The sequence below is a fragment of the Bacillus rossius genome, chromosome 1 (assembly GCF_032445375.1).
Source record: "Bacillus rossius redtenbacheri isolate Brsri chromosome 1, Brsri_v3, whole genome shotgun sequence".
NCBI classification, from domain to species: domain Eukaryota; kingdom Metazoa; phylum Arthropoda; class Insecta; order Phasmatodea; family Bacillidae; genus Bacillus; species Bacillus rossius.
The window spans coordinates 154,585,386-154,608,070 of record NC_086330.1 but is presented as its reverse complement, the minus strand read 5'-3'; the positions used below and the strand labels follow the sequence as shown (position 1 = coordinate 154,608,070).

General features: G+C 37.6%; 1 protein-coding gene across 6 annotated transcripts in view; it reads right to left on the bottom strand.

Annotated features, from left to right (window-relative positions):
• Positions 1–22,685, bottom strand: part of LOC134546314 (uncharacterized protein F21D5.5) — a 72,499-nt gene that overhangs the window by 14,139 nt on the left and 35,675 nt on the right. For 3 of the 6 annotated variants that reach the window (XM_063389051.1, XM_063389048.1, XM_063389047.1), the window contains exons 6-7: positions 21,156–21,217; positions 20,150–20,284 (exon numbers count right to left, since the gene is read on the bottom strand). In XM_063389051.1, the coding sequence (XP_063245121.1) occupies positions 20,161–20,284; positions 21,156–21,217 (186 nt within the window). In that variant the 3' untranslated portion in view covers positions 20,150–20,160. Of the gene's footprint in view, positions 1–15,072; positions 16,893–19,823; positions 20,285–21,155; positions 21,218–22,685 lie in introns of those variants that run through there. The other 3 variants (XM_063389046.1, XM_063389050.1, XM_063389049.1) reach the window with 2 other exon arrangements.

Below are 22,685 nucleotides of genomic sequence, written 5' to 3'. Positions count from 1 at the left end.
CCCCCCCCCCCCCATTTTGATGCCCTAAAACAACAGTGTAACAATTACACAAGTGCAACAATTATGTGATACAACACGGTAATACTCTTGTTACAATTTTATTATAAAATGTATGTTTATACCATTATATGCTGGTTTCTGAAACCCTTATTTCATGTGACATTATAAACGTAATGTGTCTCATATAACTTAAATTTTAACAGTTCTGTAGGAAAAGTAATGCACAATAATATGTCCTTCCATCACTTCTGTTGTCAATGTAACTCATATTGCCATGTATCTTCCATTGTTTTCAAACACTGCATGATTTGATGTGTCAATTTTGGTTTTTACTTTCAAATGTATGCTTTTATGTATAAAGAAACATAAAACTTAACTCTGAATGTGCAGGAACTTAAATTAACAAAGGAAACTTAAGTTGACACACATTTATTTAGCAGAGGTGAACTGTGTTTATCATCACTGCTGCTTGATAGCAGCATCATTGCATGCTATGGAGGTTGCTTGAATGTAAATTCTTATCACCAGTGGAGAGATATAATACTAAACAAAATAACTTTTATTGGTGAAATACTGTATTTTGTGTACCAATTTCTAAGAAAGATTTCTGCACAGTGCACATAAAACTGTCAATCACTAATATATGGCTGTACTTTTGTCCCACTGCAATCACAAACTGTTAATTCCCAAGTGGACGATTGGACTGTAAACTCTTGTCCACATCTGTTCCAGACACAACAAAGTACTTTTCACCATGTACCATTTACTTTTCACCATATTATGTACTCATCCACTTTTGACCCATTTATTACCATCTCTTAGATGTCAAATAAAAAATGTAAGTTTCAAAGAATTAATGAAACCAGAAATATTAAAATTTTAATACCATAATTTTAAGTTGTCAGATTTTTGACACCGCTTTTTCGTACCTGCAGCCACCGTAATAACATACACCCAGCAAAAATGCATGAATTGAGAATATTTTTCAAATAAGATGATTTACATGTTTATATACTGTTTCATTGTAAAAATTTAGTGAAGTAAGTTAGTGTTGAAACAAAATATTTTTAGATATTTAAAAAAAAATCAAAATAAATACTATTAAAAGGGATTTATTAAAATGAATTAAAAAATTTATTGTTATTAACAATATTTAACCATACAAAAAACTCCAGTTTCTTTCTACAATCACATTTTCTATAATTTTTCATGTTGTCTTGCAAATATTAACAGTGCTAAATACAGTATTACCTATAATAAATATCCTATATACAAGGCCATCATAATGTACCATTTTTCAAAAGCACGAACTAGTAAAATCTCATAGCTAAACATAATACAATAATTTAAAAAAAAACTTTTTTAAAAGAATTAATATTAACCACATTTATTTCTATCTTTTCTGGCCATTTATCAATATCCTAACCAATAAGTATGAAATATTATATAGAAACTGAAAAATATTAAAAATAATAAAAATACACATGAAAACACAAAATTTACTTATGATTAGAGGCACTGGAAAATCGTAAAAACGATATAGGCGCGAATAAAAGCGACAAAATGGTTTACCGACAAATAAACAATACAATACCGTTTTTAGGAGTAATTATTAAAATTTTAAGTAATATTAAAATTTCCAGTAAATTTTAGGTGAACCTAATATTTTTAAATAAACCATTCCTTATTATTAACGGCCTAACCTCATACAATAAAGAGCATTCTTTTTATTATGCATCTTCTTACCATGTTTGAAGATTACCTAATAAACAGTGACGATGGCGAGCCATGTAAACAATCAACATGAAACACAATTTAAATACGCATAGGCTCGCGCGGAAAATTGGTTAACTGCAAACGTAACGTACAACCCAAACAAATGTAAACGATTAAAGAGAGACGTTTATTTACGTGCATGAATATATTCACGGGAAAGAAAGTGAAAATATTGAAGCGGCCATGTTTGCCAACGTGTGCATGCATGCGTGTGTGACAACGACCTAGAAATACATAGACTGCTAATAGGATGCCATATATGATTCCAATTGAAACTCAATGTTATGATGTTGGTTATGATGGACTTTGACAGTTGAGGGGGCAAAACAAAGCGGTAACCTCCATCCCAAAGCAAGGAAAGCATGGCGAAGTGACTGTAATTTTATGAAACGAACGTGAATTTGTGGATTATTGTGGTTCGAGCGATATGTTTATCTCCTCCAAGCTTTATCTTGAAGATATTTGTTAGCAGTTTTGTTGTAACAGCCAAGATCAAGTGGCTACGAAGCGTCGATATGCCGAATTCGTGTGTTGCCTACAATTGTACGAACAGAGTTTTACGTGCATCTGGAATATTGTTTTACAAGTAAGTAGTATAGTTACTCGTATACGATACGCAGTTATTAATCAAAATTAGTGGGTTTAAGTGTATGTTATGTAATGAAGATCCGGATGCTAACAAATAAATACAAAAAAAATACCCGTACAGTGAGGGGTTAATGGCACATACAGGTGTAACCTTATGAGATATTGTAACGAATTAGTTTTCATTTGAAAAATTGTATTACTGATACCGTCAATTTATTAGTAAAGCAATGGTATGACAAGGCCAATTTTCAGAATGGAAACCATGTATCCATGTAGGCCTTTGATTTCGGGCATTGAGTGCGCTGACCTGCAGTCGGAGATATTGTCAACTTATCATGAAAAGTAAAGAAAGGACTGCAAATTCCTACTGATGTAATACTGAAATAATTTGTTTTTTAAAGTTCTCTTGTTTGTGGGTTTAACTTGTAACCAGTATACAAGTTAAACAATTATGAAAACTGGTAATCGCCAATGCACCTGTGTGTGTGAAATGCCTTTTATATTAGTATGTTTTAACTGCACAGATGTTGTAAAATAGACCACATAAGACACAGTCTCGTGGAAAATAAAACAAAACTTTATTATCTAAACAAACATTCTTTGTTACATAGACACAGACACAAATACTAAGGGTTCTGCGACATGAATGCAGGTAGCAGCAGCTTTTAGAGCCAAAGTTAATATAATTACATGCCATGTAGAATTATGTAGAATTTTGTACTTTCAGGTTTCCTACCTGCCCAGATTTGAAGAAACTATGGGTACATGCAGTGCGAAGACAAAATTGGATGCCATCTGTTGACAGCAAGCTTTGTTCTCAGCATTTTAAGGCTACATGTTTCAAGTAAGTTTAGCAATAGGCCTACAATTATTATTAATTATATTTAGGGAGTGAATTCACAGGACAACTGTAGTATGCGATGTTGAACATAAACATAATGTATATTACACTGAAGCCCGGGGGGGGGGGGGAATTTGTATATGCCGATACTGTTTAACGAAGAATTGTTTGTAACAGTGTTACATCCAGGTTATTAAGCAACATTGTGAACCGAACTAAAGAAATGAACAGTAACATTGCACCACATGGAAACATACACTAGCTTACATGTTTTGCTAACAACTGCATATTTTCTAAAGTAATTTTGCAGTGCTCAGCTATTCAGCTATTCAGCTATTTTTTCCCTGTCTTATTTGCCATATATGCTCGTAGAAATGTGCTAATGCACAGACCACAACGATAATTCATGTATTCTTTATATTCACAAAGTACTATTGCATCCACATAAAGAACCAACTAGTATAGCCACAAGTGATTTACCTTAGTGTGCCTTTACAGCATGAATGTCCCATGAGTTTTAAAATTGTCTGTAATTAGTTACATAATTTTCATCCCTAGAATCTTCGACACACACATACTGTATAAGGTTGTACATAATTCATATATTCGCCTCTCGAAGTAACGCCTTTATTCTTTCAAGGAAAACTGCTCGAACAATCAAAATAGGTCTGTTCAATACTTTTCTTACATAAGAGTGCATGTTACTCAAAAAACATAATTCATTTTACTATAAGTTAAGCCCTAAGAGATTGTTGACTACCATTTTAAGAATCTACGCTGTTGAAACTGATTTACAGTTAAGATGCGTCTAAATATAAATGAATTTCATTCAATTAAATTTTGAATAATATTTTGAGGTTAAATCATGTAAAATTAAATTTTAAAACATTCCTAAGTAGGTGCTACCAACATTTCTGTTTCACAAAATAAAATTTATTAAGATAGGAAATGAACTGTTTCAGTTCTAATAATATTTAATTAAGAAACAATGTAATGCTTTCTAGTATTAAAGAGTTTATTTACCCTTTTAACATAATTCTAGACTACATTGCTTAATAAATGTGTTTCTGCCATGACTTGTACTAGCGCATTATGGTGGCCCGAGGTAAACTAGCCTTTCAAGCTTCTCATTTTTCTTTCAATAGTTGCTAACAAGCAAAATGGCAGAATATAAACACTGGGGGCTATGACATCGTCGGAATTAAACACACAATGAAAGAAGCAATTAGCTATTCGTGGCATTATTAATTCTTTGCTTAGTTAATAATTTGTGGGATTGTATTTAATGCTACACATACAATATATAATGGTTGACATTGTCCGTGCACAGAAATAAAACGCAATATATTTTTGTTTATGGTATATACAAGTGAAAAATGGCATGGTTAAGCTGAAAACCGGTTAAACCACACCCGGATAATCAGAATCTACTGTATTTAACTTTTATGTTAGGAAGTTTTTTAAATGTTGTTAATATAAAAACATTTTTTTTATTTACAGTGTCTTTGGTGACCGCAAGTATTTGAAGGAAACAGCAGTTCCAACAATATTCAATTTTCCAGCTCATCTCATGAAAACAACAAAACCTCGTTCTACAACAAAGAAAAGGAATCACTCCCCAGATGTTATTCCAGCTAGTACGAAGAGGCAGAGAACATGTAGGGAAGTAGGTTCTAAGGATCAAGAGTACCATGTTGGCAAGCATTGTCTGGGCACAACTGAAAATATAGAAGCAACTGACTCGGTACAGGCTTCCATACAAGAGAACTGTTCAACAAGTAGAGAAGATGTATCTTCTGTTACTCCACCAACCACTTCTACAATAGATAAATGTCCAGAAAATGCAAGTGTGCTTGAGTCTCATGAAATGAATACAATAAGTGAGAATTCATTAGCACCATGTCATAGCGAACCACAGAATTCAAAAAATCTCAAACACAAAAATTTAGACCATGATTAATGCTTGCCAAGTCCTATAAAAATGTACAAACAGTTGTGTGCGTACAGAGAAAGAAACAAAATCCTAACGAAGAAAGTTAAGGTTACTAAAATGAAAAGCAAAAGACAGATTAAGAAGTTGAATAACTTGCAAGATGCTTTGACAGGACTCAGAAAACACCTTTCTGAGTCAGATTCCGTCATACTGAGTGAAGTTTTTGGTGATGTCATCAAGGAGCTAATTACTTCGAAGAAATCGTTGGCCTACTCTGATGAAGTAAAAAAGTTTGCTACTACTTTGCAGTTCTATTCAGACAAAGCATACAGGTACATAAAGAAGTACTTACCTTTGCCTCATCCCAGTACTATTCGTAATTGGGCATCAAAATTGGATGGTGGGCCAGGATTCACACAACAGTGTTTTGGCTATCTAGCTTCTTTGCCAGAGCCCAAGAATGTGTGCTTAGTCATGGATGAAATGGCCATAAAACATCAAATTGATTTTGATGGTAAGCAGTCTGTAGGTTTTTGTGATCTTGGCCATGGATTTCTTGAACATGACAATGTCCCAGAAGCTAGAGAAGCACTAGTTTTCATGGTTGTGGCCATGAACGGAAGTTGGAAGCTTCAGATTGGCTACAGTTTGGTGAATGGTTTGAACCACAGTGTCAAGACTAACCTTGTCATCCAGTACATAAAAAAACTGTATTCTGTTGGTGTCACTTGTGTAGCAGTCACGTTTGATGGTGCACCTACAAATATTGCAATGATGAAAGAGTTGGGAATAGAGTTAGATGATTCTGGTGTTCCTAAGAACTGCTTTTTCCAACATCCGTGTGAGAAAAACTTGAAAGTTAGATGCTTTCTGGATATTTCCCACATGTTGAAACTTATCAGGAATTTGTTGGGGGAGTATAAGATTTTGATATATGATAGCGTCCAAGGTCCAAAACCAATTGACTGGAAGTATTTCACCATGCTTCAAGAATTACAGTCAGAAGAAGTAATGCATGCAGCGAATAAGTTTGGTAGACAGCATATTAAATGGCAACGTCAAAAAATGAAAGTTAAACTAGCAGCCCAGACCTTCAGTTTGGCTGTATCCAGTGCCTTCAAATTCTTGGAGAAATTGTTACCAGAATTCTCTGGTGTCACAGCTACTGCTGAATTTTGTGAAGTAATAAATAACTGTTTTGATTTACTCAATTCATGCCACCCTTTGGCCTCCTATTCAAAGAGCCCCATCACCAAAAACAACAGAGAACATGTCTGCAGTGTAGTAACATCTACAGTAGATTACCTTAAACGAATTTGTGATGGCAGTTACATCCCAGTGTTGAATGGCAGGAGGAAGACAGCTGTATTGGGTATGATTTTGGATTTGATGAGTGTACAGTCCATTGCCGAAGAGTATGTTTGGCAGAAAAGCTCACATATGAAGTATTTGCTGACAAGAAAATTCAGCCAAGACCATCTTGAGTTATTTTTCGCAACAATCAGGAGCAGGGGTGGGAATAACAACAATCCATCAGCACTTCAGTTCAGGTCAGCCTACCGTAGAACCCTTTTGGCCAGCATTACTCCTCCATCTTCCGGTAATTGTGCAGCAGACGACACACACACTCCACTTGTGCATTCATTCATCAATGATGTTACACAAAATGTTGCACACAACATCTTTGCTGTTGAAAAGGACCACAATTATTGTTTGGGCATAGTGATAGAATGTGTGGTGGTTTGGATATTTGAATTTGGCGCCATCGATCGTGAGGGCGCCACTGTGGCGGCCATCTTGTTCAGCAGTGCCATCTGTAAATAGTTTAGTCAGTCTTTTACTGTTTCTCCGCATTGCTGGGCGTCATGCAGCTAAACTATTAGTTTCAATTTAGTTTTGTGAACATTTTTGGTCCTCCGGGCCGGATATCTGTATGTTTGAGCCAGTTTACTCGGTGGATCGCATAAACAACGTAAAAGCCATTCAGATATCGGTCTTCTTTGTTCAAAAATAGACCTGTGCAGTACCGTTACGAATCGCGTGCGTGACTTTATCCGGGATTATAGTGTTGTGCTATCAAGAAAATATCAGTGTATACGCAAACACTGTATTATTTGAGCTCATAAATGTACTTTACGTAATTTTGATTGCGTGCAAGCGATTATATGCAACACGTGGTTTTAGGTTAGGCCTAGGTTACCTATCTTGCATTGGTTCGTGTATTGCCGGTGCGTCCGAACGTCTGCAAGACCGTTACTTAAAATGTCAAATCAAGCCAAAACGCGTTTGCGCCTCGTTAAGTGCCGCATTACAAGACTTCTGACGCTCGCCGACGAAGTCGAGCGCAACCCGAGTCGCGCGGGACTTTTCAAGGCCACGTGTACCGATTTACACCAATTGAAGACAGACTTTGAAGAAAATCACATGCAACTTGCTATTCAAGCTACAGAGACCGAGTCGTTAGTGGAATCTGAAGCCAGCGAAAGGGAACTTGAGGAATTTGATGAAGCCTACTATAGGATACAGGAAGTATTGAACAAGCTCACTGTAAACGAAACAGGCCAGAACAAACAACGCAATCAAATTGCCAAGACATCTTCCAACGTTAAGTTGCCGAAGCTGCAGTTGCCAGAATTCAAGGGTCTCTTGACTGACTGGCCCACATTTTATGACCTTTTCACATCCTTGGTGCATAATAATGAGGGCCTGTCAGATGTGGAGAAACACCAATACCTTCTTACATCACTATCAGGTGAGCCATTTAATCTAATAAAGACACTCCCACTGTCTAAGGAAAATTATATTCTGGCATGGCAAACTTTGGTAGATAGGTATCACAATGTCCGGGCAATTGCAAACATGCATTGGGACAAGATTGTGCAACTTCCTCGTCTGTCAATTGTCGCGCCTGACAAACTGAGAAATATGTTCTAAAGGAGAATCTGGGTGCCTTGAAGGTTCTCAAGTTGCCTTTTACTGAATGGAGCTTTGTGTTGCTGAATCTAATGTTACCAAAGCTTGATCCAGATACAAGAAATCAGTTTGAAATAGCACACAAAAATGTTCAAATGCCCACATTTAATCAATTGTTAGAGTTCGTGGAGCTGCAGTCTAAGGCCCTGATGATGTCAAATCACACTCCAGCTGTAGTGCCTGCCGCACGCCCTTTTCCAAAGAGGTCACTGCCTCAAAACCCAAATTTTAAATCCTCATTTCTAGTGACCGCAGAAGCAGAGCCTTGTAGTGCCTGTGGAGACATGCATGGACTTCACAAGTGCCCTGTTTTTACGGGTCAGTCAAGCGATGATAGGATAGAGTTTGTACGTAGGAAGATGCTGTGTTTTAACTGCTTACAAGGTCACAGAGTGAAGGATTGTAGGTCAAGAAGAAACTGTTATCACTGCTGCAGGAGACACCATTCTCTCCTTCACACTGCGGTTCCCAATCAAGAAGTGAAACTACCTGCAGGTGAATCTATCCAAGAGATTACTATGCCACAAGCAAGTCACAAGGAGGATGCTGCGACAGTGGTATCGCTAACTTCTTCAACTGCAGTTTCAACCACTGTCGTTCTAGGTACTGCTATGGTACGAGTCCAGGATGCAAGTGGAATGCTGCAAAATGTTAGAGTACTACTCGATTCAGGATCGCAGAGCTCATTTATTACCGAAGAATGTGTTCATAGGTTGGGGCTAAAGTGTCGAAGGGCTAAGGTTCCTGTTGTGGGCCTGGCTCACTCTGTTGTTGTTGCTAACAGTGGTGCAGTTACTTGTTTTCTAACATCATGTAAGGGCGTAGGAACTGGCGTTACTGATGCTTTAGTGTTGAAGAACATAGCTGCCAATTTACCCACCATTCCCCTTCCCCACCATGTGAGAGACATGTATCGACATCTGGAACTAGCGGACCCATCTTTTGATACTCCAGGAGCAATTGATATCCTTCTTGGTGCTGATGTATATCCAGACGTGTTTAATGGTGGGCGGTACCAGCCTTCGAAGGGAGTTCCCGTAGCGTTGCACAGTATATTTGGTTGGGTTATTATGGGTAAGGTGACTCAGGTTGCAGATACTTCCAGTAGTGGTGTTGTCTCAATGTATGCGTCATCGGATACAGCCCTAACAGATACCATCCGCAAGTTCTGGGAGACCGAGGAGTTACCATCTGTCCAGCTTCCAGCCTAGAAGACACAAAATGTGAGAATCATTTTGTTGAGACTCACTCACGAAACCTCGAAGGAAGATATGTACTGAGACTACCATTTAAGGAGAGAGACCCAGATTTAGGAGATACACGTAGTCATGCAGTTAAGAGGTTACGTCAGTTGGAATCCAGACTGCACCACCAACCGGAAGCCTATACCAAATATTGCAAGTTCCTCCGTGAATATGAGCAACTGGGGCACATGCATTGTCTAGATAATGCAACTGGTCAGGAACGTCGTTACTACATCCCTCATCACTATGTGTGCAAGGAATCCAGCTCAACGACAAGGTTACGAGTGGTGTTTGATGCCTCAACTCGCTCCACTTCAGGGAAGTCACTCAATGATGTTTTGATGACTGGACCCAAGCTTCAAAATGACATTGTGGACATAATCACTCACTTCCGTCTTCACCGTGTGGTATTAACTACAGACATCTGCAAAATGTATCGTCAGGTTCTGGTGCATCCAGACGATGCACCATACCAGGTAATTCTGTGGAGGGAGAACCCTGACCAACCAATACGTGAATTCCAACTTGACACTGTCACTTACGGAGTCTCAGCTGCTCCATTTATGGCGATGAGAGCCTTACAGCAACTTGCAATGGAAGAGGGTCCTCGGTATCCGATGGCAGCAAGGGTTGTGATGGATGATGTGTTTGTAGATGACATTGTGACTGGTGCAGCATCAGTCACAGAAGCTCTCGCCTTACAGCAAGAATTAATAAATCTCCTGAAACAAGGTGGTTTTGAACTAAGAAAATGGTCCAGTAATAGTAAGGCAGTTTTGGATGCAGTTCCAGAAGATCACCGGGAGAGTCCACTTAGTTTTCATGGTAGCAATGAAGTTATTAAGGTACTTGGTCTTCAATGGGATTGGAAGGCAGATGTTTTCTCATATCATGTTCAGCATGCTAGTGCAACAGTCACCAAGAGAACCATCCTTTCAGAAATTGCTAGGTTATATGATCTGCTAGGGTGGATTACTCCAGTCATCATTTGAGCCAAAATCTTTCTCCAAAGGCTTTGGTTACTGGGAGTTTCTTGGGATGACACCCCACCACTAGACTTAGTTGCTGATTGGCAGGTTTTCATTGGCCAGTTGGATGTCCTAAGCAAGCTGTCCGTACCTCGTCTTGTTTCTGCACCACAGTCTGAATACCAGCTCCATGGTTTTAGTGATGCATCCAATGAGGGTTACGCAGCTGTTGTGTATTTGCGGACTTCTAGCCACGGTGAAACAAAATCACGTTTGCTTATCGCCAAGTCACGTGTTGCACCACTGAAGACCGTCACACTTCCGCGACTTGAATTGCAGGCTGCACTCTTGCTTATCAAATTGATCGAATCACTGATCACAACACTGTCCGAGCGAATCCATATAAGTTGCATTTATGCATGGTGTGACTCGACCGTAGTGCTTGCTTGGATTAAGATTCCGCCACATCGGCTGAAAACATTTGTGGCGAACAGAGTTTCTCGTATTCAGGAGAGCAAGGTTCCGGTCCACTGGAGACATGTTTCCTCTGCTGAAAATGCTGCAGACTGTGCATCAAGAGGACTCTCACCCAAGGAGCTTCTAACACAACCACTTTGGTGGACTGGGCCAGGTTGGTTGACAGCAGAGGTGGATTTATGGCCCAGTCAAGGATATACCAGTTCAGAGGAAGGTAAAGAGGAGTTGAAGGCAATCACGCTAGTCTCATTGGTTGGTCAGTGTATACCGAACATTCTTAACATCCTTTGTAGGTTTTCGTCCTGGTCACGACTGCAAAGAGTACTTGCGTACGTGTTGAGATTTGCATTAAATTTAAAGGTTTCAAGGGAGTTGCGACACACAGGTCCTCTCACTGTAACAGAAATTGACGCTGCCAAGAAGGTGTGTTTGAAGCAGCTTCAGCAAGAGAATTTCAAATTAGAGTTTGATTGTTTGGCTGCAGCTCGCGAATGTTCTTCTGGAATTAAAAGACTACAGCCATTCATTGACGCTGATGGGATCATCCGTGTAGGTGGACGCCTGCAGAATTCACATGTAGCCTATGAAATGAAACATCAAGTCCTGCTTCCCAAAAGGAGTTTTGTGACAGAAATGATTATTGACTACTATCATGTCTTACACCTTCATGCTGGCCCCAGTGCCACACATGCTGCAATTCGGTGTGAGTACTGGATAGTGGCAGGTAGAGGAGCTGTCAAGACTAGGATACACGCCTGTGTAAAATGTTACAGATTCAGAGCCACCAATGTGCAGCCATCCATGGGAAATCTTCCACCAAGTCGAGTGCAACAAACAAGACCATTTCTGAATGTGGGTGTTGACTATGGGGGCCCTTTCCAAGTCAGGCTTTCGAATGGTCGAAACAGTCGTTCATCCAAGGCCTACCTGTGTTTATTCATATGCTTAGCAACTAAGGCAGTACACTTGGAAGTTGTTTCATCATTGAGTACCACTGCCTACTTAAATGCCTTTTTCAGATTCGTGGCTAGGCGTGGACTCTGTAAGGCTGTTTTTTCAGATTGTGGAACCAACTTCATAGGGGCACGTCGCTACTTCAATGACCTTCAAAGGTACCTGAGGAACACCTCTAACTGGCATTGTGTGGCAGATACTCTGGCTACTCGTGGGATTCAGTGGAACCTCAATGCTCCATCTGCACCACATTTTGGAGGCCTGTGGGAGGCAAGCATCAAGTCTGCGAAGTACCATCTCAAGAGAGTCGTTGGCCAGCAGATACTCACGTTTGAAGAGCTGTCGACTTTGTTCACTCAAATTGAAGCTGTCCTCAATTCACGTCCACTCTGTGCCATTTCATCAGACCCAAATGACGTGGAGGCCCTTACGCCAGCACATTTCCTTGTTGGCACTTCTCTGACATCTCCTCCAGCTGCAGACCTCACGGAAATTCAGACCAACAGATTAGACAGATGGCAGCTGGTACAGAGTGCATCACAGCACTTCTGGCAGCGGTGGCACAAGGAATATTTGCACACACTACAACCACGTGGCAAGTGGACCAAAAGCGAAGGTGACCTGCAGGTTGGTGACCTTGTCCTCATCAAAGAAGACCACCTTCCACCCCTGCAGTGGCAACTCGGCCGTGTCGCAACCCTACATCCTGGTCAGGATGGTGTGTCAAGAGTAGCTACCATCAAACAGCAGCATCGAGTGGTGAAGCGGCCAGTGATAAAATTGTGTCGGTTGCCAGTCAACTAAGAACCAGTGTAGTGAAACATAAAAAATGTTATTTTTGGTGGGCGGTATGTTTGGGCATAGTGCTAGAATGTGTGGTGGTTTGGATATTTGAATTTGGCGCCATCGATCGTGAGGGCGCCACTGTGGTGGCCATCTTGTTCAGCAGTGCCATCTGTAAATAGTTTAGTCAGTCTTTTACCGTTTCTCCGCGTTGCTGGGCATCATGCAGCTAAACTATTAGTTTCAATTTAGTTTTGTGAACAATTATGCTGCGTATGTTGGTGAATTCAAACAGATTTCAGAATACAGTGACCAGGTAGTTGTATACATTGCAGGTTGGGTTGCTCGCAAACTACAGAAAGTTTTAACATGTCAGTTGTGTATCAACATTGCTGTGATTGCAGTTTCACAAGAAGAATACAGTTTGTTAGCAATAAAAAACAGAGGTGGTTTAGTTCATGCTTCTGCAGATGTAGTAAATACGTGTTTGATTGCTGAGAAAGTTTTGAGAGTTAGTTGCCTCCTGCACAAATTGACACCTCAAAAAAACATTCTTCTTCAGTTAACAGTGAAGGCTGCTAACATTTTGTCAGGTAAGAAATATTTCAGACATCATGAACATCTGTTTACTGCCTCAGAGTTTGGAGCAGAGTCTCACCACAGCATTTTGACAAAATGTCATAAAACTGTACTTGCAAACTAGGCTTCGCCATGTAGCAAAACTCCATAGTTCGTTGCAGCAGGGTCAGTCAGTCAGACAGATGTATACTAAGCTTATCTTATTTAAAGGTCAGTAATAATTTTACTGTATAGTTTATTGCCCTGAATAAGTCTGTTTGTCTGTCTAATGTACTATAAGTGCACCAGTTGGATTCTATTTTAAAAGGGATTTCCACAGGTATTATTTTTTCTCAATGAAAAATAAGGTAAACATGGGCTATGGATAAAACTGTAAACATTTACTTTAGCAACATTGTTTAGTCAGTGCAGTTATGCTCCACATAAACTATGATGTAGCTAAAACAACTTTTATGATTGAGATGTCAAGTTTTGATTGTTATGACATTATAGTATTCTGTAAATTTTGTAACCCTATTCAATCATTTTATGGGGTACAGAAAAAGGGAGGTTTCAATTTTGTAATTATTTCCTTAGGTTATTTATATAGTTTTGTGTGTTGATTTATATAACTTTGCTAGAGCCAATTTTGTTAGTGAGTTAAATATGTATTTGTCACTGCCAATTGTAGCCAATACCAAAGGAATGATAAGGTGTTTTCATAAAAAATACACTTTTTTTACTATTGGTTTATTTACTGTAGCCTAGTGACACTTGCAACAGACCAAGTTTTTACAGCTGCTATGCAAAGGTATAGTGTTTTGATGTATGTACATTTGTTACTGTTGATTTATCCACTATATTGTCACTTGAAACTGACCAAGTCATTGCCATTTCTAGTTCAAGAGTTACTTCTTTGATGTGCATATATGTGTCACTGCAAATTATTTCACCATATTGTCGGAGGCTGACCTAGTTTTTACCGCTGCTATGACAACGGTGTAGTGTTTTGATGTACATACATTCGTATTGAGAAAAATGCACTTGGTTTTATTTCAGTTTTGGAGATAAATTGTTTTAAACATACCATCAGGTTATTTGACTTCACGCCTTATTATAGCAGAATCTGCCAACGATATATCCATGTAACTTTGCATTTGGCTGCAGTAGTTCTGTCTTTAATGTATATCAGGAGCAGAAGAGGTCCAACGACCTTGCAGGACTCCTGAGTATTTTTGTGAGTGATATGCAATGTGTGTGTGTATGTGTACATATATATAGAATTTTTTTTGTTATTATTTCAACTATCTCTGAAAATCATATGAAAAGCTGGGAACTTGCATATATAAATATTGATGGCTTTACACTAAGCTCACACTTTTATACCATCCATGAATATTTAAACTTTATTTAAAAAAGGTAAACATACCATTTATACACTCAGTATTTTTTTTTTGTATGTATGTAAATAAAGTTTAAAGGAGGGCATGTGTATGCAATGGTGTGTGATCACTTGTGTGTGTATATTTATTAATTGGTTGTTTTAGCTACATTATGCAGATCACATCATGTTTGTAATGTAAATAGCTTTGCAACTCAGTACAGTTTAAACATATTTGTCAAAGTGTATGTACATAGATTTCTCATCATGTATATATGTATTTGTAATATGAATTAATTATTACACCATGTATATCTATGTATCATTGACATGCTTCAGATCCCTATTGTCTGAAAGACACATAGAGGGATTCACAAAGCGAAAATAAATAGATAAATCTGCTTCCTGTTTGTCATATATGATAACAGTAATTTGTTTGCAAATACCTTTTATATCTATGTCCTACAGTTTTTCAAATAATTTGTGCTCAGCAATATCAAAAACTTTTGATATGTCAAGGAATATTCCAAGTTATTTACAATTGTCATTATTATTGGTTACAATTTATTTCTCTGTAATAATAACTGGTACAACAATTACTTTGTAATATTTATTATTAAGTAATTTAAACTTGAAAAAATTGTTACTTAAGTTAATATTAACTTAAAAATTGCACTTAACTGTGATACAGGTGTCTTATGCTCACACTCCCAAACATGTTAAAACATAACTCTCAAAACAAATCAAAGGGTATTTTGATTATAAAAACTGAGTCAGGCTCAAGAAAACCCTAATAACAAAAAATTAAAAAAAAAAAAAAAAAAAAAAAAAAAAGGTGTGCAGGAAGCTATCTGATAACATTCACTTTTTCATATGATCATGATGATTTAAAATTAAGGCTTAGCAAGCATTCTTTGATTACTTGATGTCAGCTAGTCATGTTAAATTTTTTGATCTCAATATATAACCTGAATTAATGCCAATCTCTGTGTAGCTACCTAGGCAATTCATTTAAAAATAGGCTATGTGTAAGGTACTATACAAGCATTTGTGTAGAATGAAATGAGTACAGAGTGTTATGGATTAGCAAGAGAATGCATTGTTTGAAACAATTTCGACATAATGGTAGTCTGAGGTGAAACCACTAGAAATCCATCCCAGAATACCTTGGTGTTATGTATTTGAAATGAATTTGAATTTCTCTTGCAATTTGCCTTCAGCCCTGTAGCAAGTACTGCCTCTACCAACATCTCAATCCCTCAGCCAGCCCCTTCAACATTTTCTGAAACTCCCTTGCTTCAGTCACCTTAACCACATCCTTCCCCAACTCATTACACTCCTTTATTGTTCTTTCTGTAATAGTGGTTTTCCTCTCTCTCTCTTTGTCCTCTTTCTCACCCCTTGCCTGATAAAACTTGTGAAATGGAAAAAAGTTGCTGTTATAAAAGCCTAAAAATAAACAAACTTGTTATCTATTAATGCACGAGGTAACATCACAAATATGTACTTTCAAACTCATCACAACACAGATAGCCTGGTGATTAGGCCATAATTAACAGTGAAAGAAAATGAACTTAACTCTTTCGTCGTAAAAAATACAGCCACTTAGGTTTTTTTTAAAGGTATGTTTACCTTGCCTGCCACAGGGTTCTGCTAAATTGTATGTTCTAGCCGAGGTGTACATAATGTATTTTAGATATGTAGCGTTTATTATTTGCTACATACGATACTGGAACAGAAAGAAGCTATGCATGCTGCAAGTAGCTAAGGGACCTTACTTCCACGTGCTTAGCTAGACAAATGTTGGGGCAGGATAATTCTGTGAGCATACTATAGTTCACCACACACACCTACGATCACTTTCAGTTTTAAGGAAACAAGCACAGCTGTGTTTTTTCAATTCACTATTCTTTAATTGCATCCTAGTAGACTATACCGGACCTTGTCATGTAAAAGGCCTTTCAACTATAAACGCAGTGTTTCGGCAACTGAACTATTATATAACTTAGGCCTATTTAACTTAAAAAGTTGCTTAATTCAATTGTTACGTAAATCATTTTAAAACGGTACATTTACAAATACTTTACGTGAGCCAAGATAAGCGAAATCGCGGGGATAAAATTGTAAATACAAGACCATAACAAACTTTTATTTACGGAAATTCCAACTAGGCACAGTGGTTGATTGAATCTCACTGTATTATTTATATTGTGCTGCTTTAATATTACACATTTTGTATGGTGACCTTACTTGTTACAAATAATTAGACTTGAAAAACGAACTAGTAGTTTCATTTGTCCATAAGGAACAATAAACAATGGATACAATCTCTGCCCCCTCTTCTGTCAAAACATGTTTCTGTCTCACTCACTCGAAGAGTAGTTCCAGAGATTGCCGTCGACAGCAGCAAATGGCGCTGAAAGCATATGTACCAGCAGTCTATGTATTTCTAGGTCGTTGGTGTGTGATATTAACACAAACAATCAAATTATTTATTGTTAAATGACAACTAAAATATAAAAATGCATTAATTTAAGTTTACAGCACACGCAGCTTATATTTGGCAACTACAAAAAAAAAATTATGAAAATCTACTTCAGTCAAATTCGTTAGCACTTTAACGGGAAAAAAAGATGGCAGCAATGTAGCTCTATGCTTTTGTTGCTCATTTGTTGAACGTACCTAGTGTTTTCCGAATTTCCTAACCCGAAAAACAAACGGTAATCTGTGAAACTAAAATATTGCGCTGCTATTCACAATAAAATTAAGGTTATTAAAGTTGGTTTTCTGTATCGCGTTTGCGGGCAATGCAGTTAGAACTGTAATATATATATACACACACACACACACACACACGCACGCACACACACACACACACACACACACATACCATTATGGGATGGACAAAATCTGTTACCGTGCATTCACGTGCAGAGCAATACAAATCGCACCATTTATATGTATGTTAGTGACACTAACATTCTTACGTGCAAAGCTTGCAACATCCGCATAAACTGGGAGAAGAATTAAAATTAAAGCTATATTAATGCTATATGGCAAAATATAAATGCTACGAACAGATATTATAAACGCTATTTTCCAGTGCCTCTACTTATGATAGTTAAACATCTCTAAAAAAAAAATTCTGCCCCCCACTCACACTAAGAGCATAAATGTGACATATACTTAAATGCATAATAATGCACCCTTCTGCATTTCTTACAGTGTTTTAGCACATAATCGTCATTCTCACATAATTGTGGGTTTGTGGCATTGTTATTTTAGGGCTTAAAAATTTAGGAAAAAATATTTTGCATAAAAATTGCATGAATTTTTTAATCCAGCTGTTAGATTCAGAGCAATTTCTGTAGGTAGTAAACATGAACGTGCCAAAGATTATAGGACAGTTTTCAAGTTGCAGTCAGATATGGTAGTTAAAATGGAAAAATAATGTAATCACAGTTAAAATTCTTTGACATTCCCACATAATATGGTCTAATGTTTCCAGTCCCGCAATTTTTCCATAAGATGTATGTAATTTTTTTCCATGTAAAACATTGCTCAAAAACTCTTCCTGTATGATGAAACCACATTTTTAATTTAGTTGAAGTCTACTGTTCATTGACAGTTTCCAACATGTAAATTCTCTTTTACACACTTTTACAAATTTTAAATCTTTATCTGTTACGTTGCCACTGTGAAACATTTATGAAAATGGAAATTTAGCCAGTTGGCATCATACATGTTTGGTTATGTTGATGCCTGTATAGAGCGCGCGTACATAGTCTTAACACTGATAGCTCGCCAACTGCATGCAACGCCCACTCTGTCTCTTGTCAGAAAACATTTGACAGCTCGGACTGCACTATTTCCTGGTTAATGTATACTATGACAATAGTTGTGGGTACACTACATTAGTTCCACCTCACATTAGATTCATGATTTTCATTTTAGGTTAGGTTAGGTTAGGTTAGGTTAGGTTAGGTTAGGTTAGGTCACTTTACAAACTAACCACTGTCAGAAAAATCCTGAAGGGCTGCCCATCCAAGGGGCAACAATTCAGACAAGCTTTCAAAAACACCACTGCCAGAAAAATCCTGATGGGCTGCCCATCCAAGGGGCAACAATTCAGACAAGCTTTCAAAAACACCACTGTCAGAAAAATCCTCATGGGCTGCCCATCCAATGGGCAACAATTCAGACAACCTTTCAAAAACACTACTGTTAGAAAAATCCTGATGGGCTGCCCATCCAAGGGGCAAGTTTTCAGGATTATTTAAACTCTTAAAGGAGCGTGTTTTCAGAAATTGGATGGGCTGCCCTTCCAGTCTCTGTACAAATAAACCACTGTCAGAAAAATCCTGAAGGGCTGCCCTTCCAATGTGCAACAATTCAGTCGCCCCTGATAAAACACATTTCACTACCTTTATATGTAATCAAGGTTGGAGGCATTTTTTTAAGGGGAGGGAGGAGATTAAAAAAGTGTGTCACACTGTGTGTGTTGTGTGTGTGTTTGTGTACACACAGGTATTCAAAAAGTTTACACTACTACTGACACTAAGTCTGACAAATTGGCCTACAGAACACGCCATAGATGACGCAGCTTCTCACGCAGTTGAAAGTGCAGTTGTTGTATCAGCTCACCTTGCATCACCTACAATAACACACTGCCATCAACTTCGGTAGCGGGGTGCAGGGGCTGCATTCCAATATATTCCCCCTATCCCCCCCCTCCAGCATCCACCAGTGTGCAATTAATGTGAGGTGGACTGGAGCTTACCCCAATGCCCTGGTAAAATGGCAGTTAAGCCACTTCTTCCAACCGCCCCGATAGCAGTATTGTCTATAGCAAGGGGGCTGTTATTGGCTAGGAACTACTTTCTTGCGCCCTGATCCACCTAGTATTTAGCTTGAAACTTTTGCGTTGTGAACTAACTTGTAGGACTTCAATAATAGTGGTTAAACACTTTCTGAAATTATACTTCGTTAGAATAAGTGAGCTTGCTAAACAGTTTTGAATTCAAATTCCCTCATTTGGAGTGCGGCGGAGGGATACGGAGTGCGGCGGAGGGATACGGAGTGCCGGTGAGGGAGACGGGGGAGCAAAGGAAGGACAAGATGGAGAATGGGAGGCGGAGAGAAAACGTGTGTGTGAGGTGCACAGGGGAGGAGTAAGGAAGAGGAACTGCAAAAAGACTGGATGTGACTTGTGTAGCCATTTCTCGGTAACCAATGAACCGCTGGAAAATCCCTTTGTTTGGGGAGTCGTGCAACAACCAATGGCGCCCGAACAGACGTGAGTCGGGGGTGGACAACGTTACATTAAGTATTAATAAAAATACAGGACTTTTCCATTAACATTTCCTAGGCCTACAATCATAACAGAACAAACCATTTTCTAACAAAAGTTTCACAAAAATAAAAATTTCTGTTGGCCAAAGCAAGACTTCATATCCATCAATTCGTTTGATTGTTACATCCTCAGTTCTCGGTTTCGACAATTTGCGGAGAGCTGGGAAAATATCTTTAGAACCAATTCACTGTATCCCTTAAGTAAAAATTATATATTCATATTCAACCCAAAAGGGCAATAGAACTCTTAGAAACAGCTTATGAATTGTTTGCTGTTTTGACATCACTTTCACAGGCTCACATAACAGTCTCGACACCAACCTCTGCCATGCTCATTTTTCGACCAAGTACATCTTGTACAGCTTCTCTTGTTCTGGATCGGTAAACTCCGGAATGAAGTTGATCTTCACCACAGCACTGAAACCTTCGCCTGTGGTTGGCTCTTCGTACTTGGACCTGAAAACAAAAAGCCACATTAAATATTTGCAGATCAATACACACTAAAAATTAACATGTAAAAACATCCACAAGTTTCTAGTAATTATAACAAAGAAAAACATTTTTGAGGCTTAATAAAATACTTTTTTTAAACACTGTTAATTAAAGTAAAAACAAAGCTAAAAAATAAATGTAATCTTTAATAATGAAATAATACTTATAAATTGATCAGTACTAGGTACATGTATGCTGTTAGCAGTGAATCAATGTGAATTAGACTTTCAAATAGTTCATTTGCATAATTTAGCATGATTCAGCTCAAAGAAGAGTCAGCAATTTTTGCATGATGAAGAAAGAATTGTGGGAACAATGCATTTTCACACTGTAGTGGCAATATAAGAAGAGTTAATACGTATACTTTTATTAGTTAAATATTTTCAACTTTTGGTTACTTTAATATACGCAGCATCATGATAGATTTTATTTTTGGCACAAGAAGCCAGCTTTATGAATACTTCAAAAATAATAAAATATAATTTCTCAAACTGCACTGCAAGTTCTAATATAGTTGCAAAGACTATAATAATTTCCATTTCCAGGCTATTTCCTCTTTTCTTCAAGAGTTTAAAAGATATTGAGTGAATCTCAGTTCACCAGTTATTCCATTAGAACAAAAAAGTTACGAACCTTAAAATGCTGCTTAAAAAATAATTAGTCTCAACTCCTAAGCATTAGAATAAAGATTGGGAACCTGTACTAACTTCGAGTATTTGTTAAACTCGCTAAAATTCAAGCACCTAAATTATAATTGCGTGCAATTTTCTCTCAATGTTTTAAGCAAGTACAGATATTTTATAGCTATGCAGGCAAAGCATTTTTGCATACATACTTAAACATGTTGATGACCATTTCACTCACTGGAACATGTGAACTGTCGGTGAACTCTCTGAACTGCAACAGAAAATAAAAAAATATTTAAATGACAGAACTCATTGAAATAAAAATATAATACATACCCAGGGGCAATGAAAAATGGTAAATAAAATGTTTCAATTTCGGTGAATAAACCAGAGGATTTCGTCATAAAATTTCGGTATTATAAGATAATTTAGTTGAATAAAAACAATGTATTTAGAGTCATTTTTATGCATTTCATAAGCAATGAGATTCAATTACAACAATTTTTTACACAAGACATTCATAATAATACACATTTAAGATTTATAATAAAATTTATAAAGAATATAATGAATATAGCCTTGTAGTCCTATCTCTGGTTTGAGGTTTCCCACATACGGTTTCCTCAAATTTTGTATACAGTTTTAAGGCCATGTTGCCCATGTTGCAGTGTTTTTCAACTACTTTTGAAAAATTATAATAATTCCATTTGTATGGAAAAATTGAAACACAGTTTAAACAAAGATGTGTCTGAACACCTACCCAAAATTTGTTTCATATCATTTCAAACAATTTCTTAATATTTTTGACCAAATGTAATACAATTTTCAGTATAAAATAAGCCAAAGTCAATCTAAAAAATTGTGTTATAAATTTGCAAAACTTGTAACACAGGTTGGTGGCGTGCATAGTGTGACTGGATCCTCTTGATTTTTTTCGAAGCAATCTGCTACAATGTTTTTGAATAATTTGCAAAAGTACTTTTAGAGTAAACTGAGTAACTTAACGTGGCCTTCTTAATCTGTTTACATTGTTTCTGACAAGAATGAAATAGAGAACATGTGAAAATATTGAATTGTGGTAGTAACACAAGAACACAAAAACTTAAAATCCTTGACTTCAATGGCTATCTCTAAAACACATTCCCAACATAAGTTTAATGTTATCAGCCCACAAAGATGTTCGCTTGTCGGACATGATGTTGCTGTACATGGAAAAAGCCCTCTCACTGTCAACATTGGAAACAGGGATCCACAGGCACTTCACAGCATTGGTTACATACTCTGGGAAATCTGATTTTAAAGACAGCAGGATGGTAAGAATGCCGACATTGTTAGAAATTGATTTTAAGACTGCCTGTTTAGTCTGAGTGTAGCCTTCTAGAACAATTCGAAAAGGCACCTGGGATAGGAAATGAAGTTTTTCAATCTTGTTCTGCAACTCAACAGCGTCAACCTCTAGCCCCTTACAAGCAATTTCTCTGGGATCAAACAAAGCACCCACACACTCTACAAAATCCTTGGCAGGATCACTGGCAATCAACGATGATAGCTTCAATAGAGACTTTTGTCCTGTTGAAACAAGAGTAGCCCTAACAGCAGATTTCAAGCAAAGTTGTGAGTTCAGCATCTGTGTTGTTTCAGGATGAAATGTATTATCACTGGCCAATTTGAAACTGGTTTTCAAATCATAAAGTTTTCCTAGCAACCTGTGAGCAAAAGGATATGACGAACCCTCTAAA